Genomic DNA, 10744 nt, shown 5'->3' with positions numbered 1-10744 from the left:
ATGGTTTCTCTGCAGCGGCTTTGAATGAAGACGAGCTGTTGACGGCTGACGCCTCGCTCACAAACGACCCCAGTTTAGTTTTTTGTTTTTTCTGATGTTCGTTTGTAACTTTTTTGTATAATGGAAAATAAATCTGGACCAAACAGATGTCTGTTTTCTTTGTGTGTTTCTTACATATGAAAAACTGTTTTAAACGTCACTCAAAACACGTGGCTAAGATAAAGTACTATGAGGACCAATAAAAACACAATATATAAACATGTAAATATAAAGATATGATGCAGGACACGTCTCATTCAACGTGTCTGACTGGTTAAAATATCTCATTGCAGACCTTTGTTTCATACACGTCTTAAATTAACATTATGCTTTCGCTTCACTCTCTCAAACCATGCGCTTTTGCTATGCCAGATTTGGAAAGATAAATTAAATCTGTTTTGTAACTGGGCAGACCAGGGAAACGGGTCCAATCAAAAATAATCGCTGCAGAAAAAATAAGTCTGCTCGACCAATGACATTTCGGCCCACTTTTTGTATCGGGTGGATTACGGCCGCCCAGCACTCGGATTGGACGTTGGCTTTGTAGTCGCGACATACGAAGCGTCCAATCACCAAAAAATCTGAACGGGATTTTTGCTGTATCTTGGGCTCAGGTACTTTCTTTTTCTTTTTTAAAATAAATACTCACATAAAGACTAATCGAACATCAAACATTAATATCAGAATAAATTAACGATTACCGGGGAACTTATTTTGAAATTACAAAAGGCGCGAAAAAAAACACGTTCACGGTGTTTCACTGCCCTGCTAGCTACTGCTTCTGTAGCCACTAGCTAGGCTAGTCAGCTAGCCTCACAGTTAGCGCGTTAGCTTCGAGCTAGCTGAGAAGAAGGCGGCAACAAAAAGTCAGATTCACGTCACGGCGGCTCGCGCGCAGTCGGTGTGTTTGTGGCACGCGCCATTAAAATCTGCGCGTGTAAATCTAACGTGCTAACGTGCCGCTGCCCGCGCGGCTAACAGGCTAACATGTTGGTGTGGGAGTGTGTTATGTGAGTGTGTATGTGCGTGTGTGTGTGTGTTGTGTGTGTGTGTGTGTGTGTGTGTGTGTGTTGTGTGTTGTGGTTGTGTGTGCCACATGACCGCCGCTTGTAAACAGGACATGACCTGCGCCCGGTTGTCACTCAGCTAACACGTTAGCCGCGGTTCGGGGCTGTGCCTTGCCCGACACACACAGACTGCACGGGTTAACGGGTTAAGAGTTAACGGGTTAACGGCACCGTGACGCCGGCATGTGTTCTTACCCGCAGACAGTTGGGCTTTCTTTAACCGGCTGTCAGCGCGGAACCGGGGATAAACCTCGAGGGGAGCGTCGGGTTGTGTTAAATCAGTGCTGCTGCGCAGTGGGACAGTACAGAAGGTGGCGGAGTGACCGTCGTCTGTCCCACGTCTGTTCTGTCTGTTACTGTCTGTCTGTTACTGTCTGTTGTCGGTTATCTGTCTGTCGTTACTGTCTGTCTGTCTGTCTGTCTGTTACTGTTGTCTGTCTGTTACTGTCTGTCTGTCAACTGTCGGGCCGTCTTGTCTGTTACTGTCTGTCTGTCACTGTCTGTGTCTGCACGTCGTCTGTCTGTTACTGTCTGTCTGGTACTGTTGTGTTACTGTCTGTCTGTCTTGTTTCACTGAATTATGTCTTCATGTTTTTGTGCTGCAGACAAAACTGATATATTAAATATAGAATGTACACCAACATCAAATTTATACAACAAACATTGTTTCCGTTTGTCCTGATGGATTTTAACACATTAATGACTAAAACCTGGACGTAGCTCTGAGACGTCCCCGCAGACTGTCTAAAAAACCTGGACGTAGTCTCCGTGGGACGTCCCCGCAGAACTGTCTTAAAAAAACCTTGCCGTCGTCTCCGGTGACGTCCCCGCAGACTGTCTAAAACCTTGACGTTCTAGCTTCTGTGACGTCCCCGCAGGACTGCTAAAACCTGGGCCGTAGTAGTCTCCGTGACGTCCCGCAGACTGTCTAAAACCTGGACGTCGGTCTCTGCGCCGCCCGCCAGACTGTTACAAACCTGGACGTTAGTCTCCTTGACTCCCCGCAAGACTGTCTAAAAAACCTGGACGTAGTCTCAGTGAGTCCCCGCAGACTGTTCTAAAAAACTGGACGTTAGTCTTCCGTGACGTCCCGCCGGACTGTCTAAAACCTGGAACTTCGTCTCCGTGACGTCCCGCAGACTGTCTAAACCTTGACGTAAGTCTCCGTGACGTCCCCGCCCAGACTGTCTAAAACCTTGACGTCGTCTCCGTGACGTCCCCACAGACTGTCTAAACCTGGACGTCGTCTCTGAGAGTCCCCGCAGACTGTCTACAACCTGGACGTAGTCTCCCTTGCCGTCTCCGCCAGCCTGTCTACAACCTGGACTTAGTGTCTCTGAGACGTCCCGGAGACTGTCTAAAACCTGGACGTAGTCTCTGAGACGTCCCCGCAGACAAACTGTCTAAAAAACCTGGACTTAGTCTCCGTGAACGTTCTCCGCAGACTGTCTAAAACACCTGACGATAAGTCTCTGTGACCGTCCCCTGCCGACTGTCTAAACCTGGAAGTAGTGCTCTGAGGACGTCCACGCAGACTGTCTAAAAACTCCTGACTTAGTCTCTGAGACGTCCCCGCAGACTGTCTAAAAACTGGACGTCGTCTCTGAGACGTCCCCCCCCCCCGCCCGACCAGACAGGGACTGTCTAAAACCCTGGACGTAGTCTTCTGGACGTCCCCGCAGGCACTGTCTAAAAACCTGGAGTTAGTCTCCGTGACGTCCCGCCAGGACTGTCTAAAACCTGACTTAGTCTCCGTGACGTCCCCCGCAGGACTGTCTTAAACTGGACGTTTGTTGTGTGTGTGTCAGATGGTTGTCTCAGCACCCGGTAGTCGGTCCCGATGTCGGAGGACCAGCGGGGCTCCAGGCGGGCGAAGCCTCCCGACGGGGGGGGAGGCCCGTTGGAGGCTGGGGGAGGCGACACGGAGCGCCGGAAGCATGGTCCCTGCTGCAGAACTCAAGAGCAAACATCTCGTAAGCCAAGTGCTGCTTAGCTGCTGCTTAGCTCAGCTGTTAGCTGCCTCTGATTGGTGTGTTTCTGTTCCTACAGTAACGGACTGTCCGACAAAGTGGATCAGATCCTGGTAGACCCAAAACTGAGTTCAGTGATGCATAGACGCCGGGGCGTGGCCTCACCTCAGCGCTCAGGTCTGTGATGTGTTCTGTCTTCCAGCAACGACGTCAGCGTTTCTCCGAACATGACAAGATGTACCTGTACCTCCCGTGCCCTCGGGGACCCAGCGTCGGGGCAAGATGTCAGACCTGCTGCTCACTGACATGAACCCTGACGGGGAGACAACAGGTGTGTGTGTGTGGTGTGTCATCACTCTGTGTGTGTGTCTTGCGCAAGTTGGCGGCGACTCCAGTTCGTTCAACACAGCTGACCAGCTTCACACCCTGCAAAGGATCGCAGGTCATGGAGGAGCACTCGGACACCTGTCTGCCAAACCAGACGTCTACGAGAACCTCCAAGTGGAGGCCACACACACGCACACACCCCGCCCACACACTCTGAGGTTCATTGGTGGTCATGTGATCTTGACGCTGCCACCTCCTCTGTCCTCCAGGAGATACTGTGAGAATCTGCAGCACGCCCACTGAGCGCCGCCAACTTCGGGAAGTCATAGAGACATTTTCCCAACATCCAAGGCCCGGCGGCTCGGCGGCTCGGCGGCAGAGGACAGTCCAAAATATCCTTTCAAAAACAAATAACATGAGCTAACAGCAGCTACAGCTGTTCAGCAGTTTCCTGCGTGTCTCGGTGAGAGGTCGCGGTGGCACTGTGATGGTCAGACTGTGTCAGGGGTGCGGTTGAAATTCCCTAACTGCCCGGCTGACACGTACTGTTAACATGTCGGCATCAGAGGAAGACGGTTCTGAAACATGCCTTCTGCTGCCCAAACCTGGACGCAGACTGACCCGGGTTAACACGCCACACACTACACCCACACCGCCACCGCATCTACACACTAGACCCACAGACACCCACATCAGATCAGGACCGAACACACACACAGACACCCACACCAGACATCACATCACATCAGGCACACCCAAACACAGAACTACCACACACAGACACACACACCAGCCACACACACACACAAACACAGACATCACCACATCACTACAGGACCGGAAGGACAAGGGCACCGGACAGGACAGCACAGGACAGGCCACAGGAACCGGGACAGACAGGACAGGACAGCACAGAGGACGGGGACAGGACGGACAGCCACAGGACAGGACATGGACGGGACCAGCACACAGCACAGACAGGACAGGAACAGGGACAGCACAGGATCGCGGACTAGGACAGGACAGGACAGACAGGACGGGACAGGCCAGGACATGGACATGGACAAGGCACCGGACCATGGACAGGCACAGGACCGGAATTCACAGCACAAGGACAGGACGGGACAGCACATGACAGACGGGAACCAGGGACAGCCACAGGACGGGACAGCACAGACAGGACGGGGACAGCACAGGACATGTACAGCACCTCACAGGACAGGGACAGATCAGGACTCAGCACAGGACGGGACGCATCAGGACAGGACAGGAAGGCAGGAAGCACAGGACGGGACAGCATCCATGACAGAAGCACAGGACAGACAGGACAGGACAGGACGGGACATGCACAGGACTATGACCGGACAGCACAGCACAGGACATTTACAGGACATGCACATGGACAGGACAGCACAGGACAGGGACAGGCAGGGACAGGCCATGACAGGACAGGACAGCCATAGGACAGACAAGCACAGACAGACAGGACCGACAGCCTCCAGCACAGGACAGGACCAGGACAGCACAGGACGGGACAGCACAGGCCGCACCGCACCAGGACAGGACCAGTACAGACAGGACGGGACAGCACATTGACAGGACAGCACAGCACAGGACCGGACAGGACAGCACAGGACATGACGGGATCAGCAAAGGACCGGACAGCACATGGACCAGGGGTTACAGTACAGTGACATGGACATGACAGCACAGGACGTGCCAGAGACGGGACCGGACAGTAAGGACAGCACATGACCGTTACAGCACAGGGGACGGTACCTGACAGTGACAGGACAGTACAGCACATGACAGCACATGCACAGTACAGACATACATGACAGCACAGCACAGGACTCACAGGACGGTGACAGCACAGGCCATTGGAACGGTACATGCAGCACAGTACGGGACCGCCCCCCCCAAAACCCCCCCCCCCCAAAGTGGACGGGACGGGACAGCCACCTGATCAGGACAGGACAGCACAGTACGGGACAGCACAGTACGGTGACTAGGACAGCACGGTGCCAGGGACAGGTACGGTACCGACATGGACTATGACAGGACTTGGACATGACTGTAACGGTACAGCACGAGTACCACACATACAGGGGACGGACTGGACCGCACATTTACAGGACCAGGGACAGCACATCACATTTACATTACATCACATGACATTACATTTACAGTACATCACAGTGCACAGCACGTACAGGACAGGGACATACATGCCATTACAGCACATACGGGAACCATCACATTACGTTAACCGCACAGTACGTGCATGACCGCACGGGACCTGACAGGACGGGACCTACATTACGGTGACCGCCCACATGACATCACATGACCGACCTGACAGGCACATGACATCACATTACATTAAATCACCGACGGTACATTCCAGGGACAGGACAGTACAAGCACAATTACATGACAGCACAGTTACTTACATTAATACATCACCATTACTTTACATTTACATTACATTACATTACATCACATTACTTTACATACATACTTACACACCTGCCTTTAACATTTACTTGCATTTACATGCACGACAGGACAGCACAGGACAGTACAGGAAAGGACAGCACCTCCACAGTACAGCACAGGACGGGACAGCACAGACAGGACGTGACAGGCCAGCACAGTACGGGACAGCACAGTAAGTACAGGCACAGGAAGTTTACATCACATACGTTACTTTACATCACATGACTGGACAGCACAGTACGTTTACATTACCGCACGTTTCCCTACAGTGACGTACATTACATTACAGAATTACTACTCTTACTTTACATCAACTCTCACATTTAACATCACATCTACATTACATTACATTTACACCACATTACACTCACATTACATCACTCACATTACATTACATCACATTAACATTACATCAACATGACTTTACAAATCACTTGACATACATTACTTTACATACTTGTACATTACATTATATTACATAATGACATTACTACTTACATTACTTACATTTTATTATTACATTTACCCTTCGTATATATTACATTACATGATACATAAATCACATTACATTACCATCACTTTACATTACATTACATTTACAATCAACATCCATTAATCACATTACTTTACAATCCATTACATTACTTTACCTTCATCACATTACTTTACAACAGCCATACATTACATCACACATTAACTTACATCACATTACCGTTACTTTCATCACATTACTTTACATCCATTACGTTAACAGTACACACGTTACTGTACAGCGTACTAACCATTACAGTACAGTTTAGAGATTACGTTAGCCACATGATCTTGTCACACTTACATCACTAAATTACATTACAGAATCACGTGACAGCACATTACATCACATCACATTATTCAACATCATCACTGTGACAGTACAGCATCGGACAGTACATATACATGCACCACATTCTACAGCACACAGGACGGACTGGTACAGGTACTTTACATTACATTCTATGACATACATACTTTACATTACCTACATACATTACATTATTATATTACAACATTATTACATACATCACATCACATTAATTACATCACATTACATTACATCACATTAATTACATCACATACTTTTACATACTTACCTTACATTACTTACTTTTACTTTACATTACATTATATTACATTACATTACATTACATACTTTACATACATTACATTACATTCATTATATACATTACATTATTACATTACATTACATTACATTACACTACATTGGCATTTAGCAGACGCTTTATCCAAAGCGACTTACAGAGGAGGACATAAGCTGAGAAAGGTGTAAAGGACCACAGAGTGTTGTTAGTTGTTAGTTTTTGTTAGGCAGGGAAGCATTCTGGAAAACAGAAAGGTTTTATACAGTTTTTTAAAGTTAGAAGGGATGTTGTGTTCTAGTAGCCGTTGTCATTCCACCCTTGGGGACGACCCAGGAGAAGGAGTTTAGAGTGACCTCGCTTTGCGAGAGGCGAGGGTACAACTAGACGGTTTTGTATGAGCGGAGTGTAGCGGCCCTGGTCGGGCGTGAGCCTTTAGTAAGACGCTCTGGATAGGCTGGGGCAGATCCTGAGATAGGCAGGGGCAGTCCTGTAGGTAGCATGGCAGATCCTGAGATAGGCATGGCAGATCCTGAGATAGCTGGGGGCAGGCCAATCCTGAGATGGCAGGGGCAGATCCTGAATAGCAGGGGCAGATCCTGAGATAGCAGGGGCAGATCCTGAGATAGGCAGGGGCAGATCCTGAGGTGGTTTTGTAGGCTCAGCGTCAGAGCTTTGTGTTTGATTCTGGCAGCTACAGGCCGCAGTGCAGGTCGCTGAAGAGTGAGTGACATGTGACCTTTTAGGTTGATTGAAAACCAGTCGCGCTGCAGCATTCTGGACCATTTGCAAATGTTTGTCGCATACACAGCACACACACAGACACAGACACAACAGACACACACACCCAAACAAACGACACACACGAACACCACACACACAGACACGACCCACAACACAAACACACAACACACACACCCAGACCACAGACACACACACACACCACACAGACACAGACACACACACACCACACCCACACACACACACAGACACAACACGACACAACACACACCACAGACACACACACAGACACCACAGACACAGACACACACACACACACAGCCACACACACACACCACACACAGACACACACACACAGACACACACAGACACCCACACACAGACACAGGACCACACACACACAGACACACACAGCACACACACACACACGACACACCACACACACACACACACAACAGAACACCACACACAGCACACACACACACACACACACACACACCGGACACACACACACGACACACACACCACACACACACACACAGCACACAGACACACACACACACGACACACAGAAACACACACCAGACACACACACACACGGATACACACACACACACACACACACACACAGACACACACACACACCACAGACACAACACCACACACACACACAACACAGACACACCAGGACACACACACACACAGACACACACACACACACACAACACACACACACACACACACACACACACACACACACAGACACACACACACACACACACACACACACAGGTTAATGCTCCCTCGTCTTCGTCTGCAGGCCGAGCTGACCGAGCTGGTCCAGACGTACAAACAGGAAGTGACTGAGGCGGCGTGCGAGCTGATCTGTGATTGGGCGCCAGAAGATCCTGAAGCGTTCGTTCGACACGGTGGTGGAGATCGCTCGCTACCTGATCCAGGAGCACATCGTCAACCTCGCTGCAGCCAGGCGGAGCTCGTCAACTCAGCAGCACTCGCAGGTGGAGGAGGAAGTACTCGGATACTGATGCCGCTAGTAATGTCTGTGTTATCCTGTTAACCTGTTTAAGTCTGTCTGTCTGTCTGTCTGTTGTCTGTCTGTCTGTCTGTCGTGTCTGTCTGTCTGTCTGTCTGTCTGTCTGTCTGTCTGTCTGTCTGTCTGTCTGTGTGTCTGTCTGTCTGTCTGTCTGTCGTCTGTTTCTGGGTGTCTGTCTGTCTGTTTATCTGTCTGTTTATCTGTCTGTTTTCTGTCTGTCTGTCTGTCTGTCTGTCTGTCTGCCTGTCTGTTCTGTCTCTGTCTGTCTGTTTATCTGTCTGTTTATCTGTGTTTATCTGTCTGTCTGTCTGCCTGTCTGTCTGTCTGTCTGTCTGGGTGTCTGTCTGTCTGTTTATCTGTCTGTTTATCTGTCTGTTTATCTGTCTGTCTGTCTGCCTGTGTTGTTGTCTGTCTGTCTGTTTATCTGTCTGTCTGCTGCCTGTTATCTGTCTGTCGTCTGCCTGCTGTCTGCTGTCTGTCGTCTGTCTGTCTGTCTGTCTGTGCCTGTCTGTCTCGTCTGTCTGTTTCTGTCTGTCTGCCTGCCTGTCTGTCTGTCTCCTGTCTGTCTGTCTGCCTCTGTCTGTCTGTCTGTTGTTGCTGTCTGTCTGTCTGCCTGTCTGTCTGCCGGAGTCCAGCCACACCACACAAGGTCATCAAGAGGCTCCGGTCGTCTCTAAGGATGGTGATGGATCATCTCGACCAGAAGGTGACTTGAAGCTAACGAACTGAGCTAACAGCAGCTAACAACATGTCGTCTGTTCCGATCACATGATCCCTGAGATGTCACTGTGATGATGATGTCACTGATGATGTTGATGATGTCACTGCTTCCTGTCTGTCTCAGAGGGACAGTGGAGACTCTTCGTCCTCGTCTTCATCGAAGCTGCCGTCCGGAGACAAATCCGCTGCAGCGGTCAAACCTTCCTCGCGTGGACGCTCCTCCTCCCTCCTCCTCCTCCTCTCCTCCTCTCTGCGTCCTGCTGTACGTTGACTCCGCCCACTGCCGTTTGTTCAAGGTGTTTGTTCAAGGTGTTTTATTTTGAAGTGACGTGTGATGTCGTGATGATGTCATGTGACGCAGTTGAAGCCTTCATGAAGCAGTTACCCAGAATCCTTCCTCGGAGCTCCATCCCGACAAGGCCCAGCTCTCCGTCCGCTCTTCTCCACCTTCGCTGGCGCCCCAAAGATGCCTCGGGTGTGGCGGGGGCGTCCGGGCCAGGAGGGCCCGGCCGCAGCCGCCGCTGCCAGCGGTGGTGGGTTAGGTCATCGCCATGGCGACGCTGCCCCAGCAGCAGGGCGGGCCGGTCCCGGTGGTGATCCTGCCTCACGGCTGCCTGTCGTACGAGCGGGAGAGAGGTCGCCCCTGCACCTCAGCCTCCTCCTCCACCTCCTCTCAGCACAGCACCAGTGGCGGCCCCCACCTCTGTGGTCCAGGAAGCACGAGGGAACGCTAACAAGCGCCCCTGGAGGTGGTGACGCCGGGCGTGGCCGGTGGCTCCGCCGCACCTCCGGTGAAACGGAAACGTGGACGACCAAGAAAACCTCGGCCGGAGGACGCCCTGCCGCCTCCTCCTCAGCCCTCCCCTCTGCACCTCCCCCCACCCCCTCCCATCCTCACCTCCGTGACTGGAGGAGTCATCCAAGAAAGCCTCCCTCCTCCTCCACCACCACCACCTCCTCCTCCTCGCAGCCCGTGCTGGAGCTGGTAATCCAGGACCAGCCAGGTTTGGTTCTGAGTCCACTGCCCGCAGTGTCGGACCCGGCTCACCGGCTGGTGGAGCACGCGGCGTGGTGGTGCAGTGTCAGTCCGGCGGCCCGGTGGAGGCGGACCGCCACAGCCGGCCCTGCTGCTGTTCCAGGCCCCAGCTGGGAGCTGGCGCCGTCGGGGCGACCCCGATGGTGGAGGTCATC

At 51.3% G+C, this 10744-nt stretch overlaps 1 protein-coding gene across 1 annotated transcript in view; it reads left to right on the top strand.

The window, feature by feature from the left end:
* rfx5 (regulatory factor X, 5) overlaps positions 1-9824 on the top strand; it is a 13007-nt gene extending 3183 nt beyond the window's left edge. Inside the window, exons 8-9 of the mRNA XM_027287024.1 lie at positions 8600-8833; positions 9678-9824. Coding sequence (XP_027142825.1) covers positions 8600-8833; positions 9678-9824 — 381 coding nt within the window. The remainder of the gene's footprint in view (positions 1-8599; positions 8834-9677) is intronic.
* The last annotated feature ends 920 nt before the right edge of the window (positions 9825-10744 follow it).

Source organism: Larimichthys crocea, chromosome XIII (assembly GCF_000972845.2).
Source record: "Larimichthys crocea isolate SSNF chromosome XIII, L_crocea_2.0, whole genome shotgun sequence".
In the NCBI taxonomy this organism is placed as follows: Eukaryota; Metazoa; Chordata; class Actinopteri; family Sciaenidae; genus Larimichthys; species Larimichthys crocea.
This window is presented reverse-complemented; position numbering and strand designations above follow the sequence as displayed.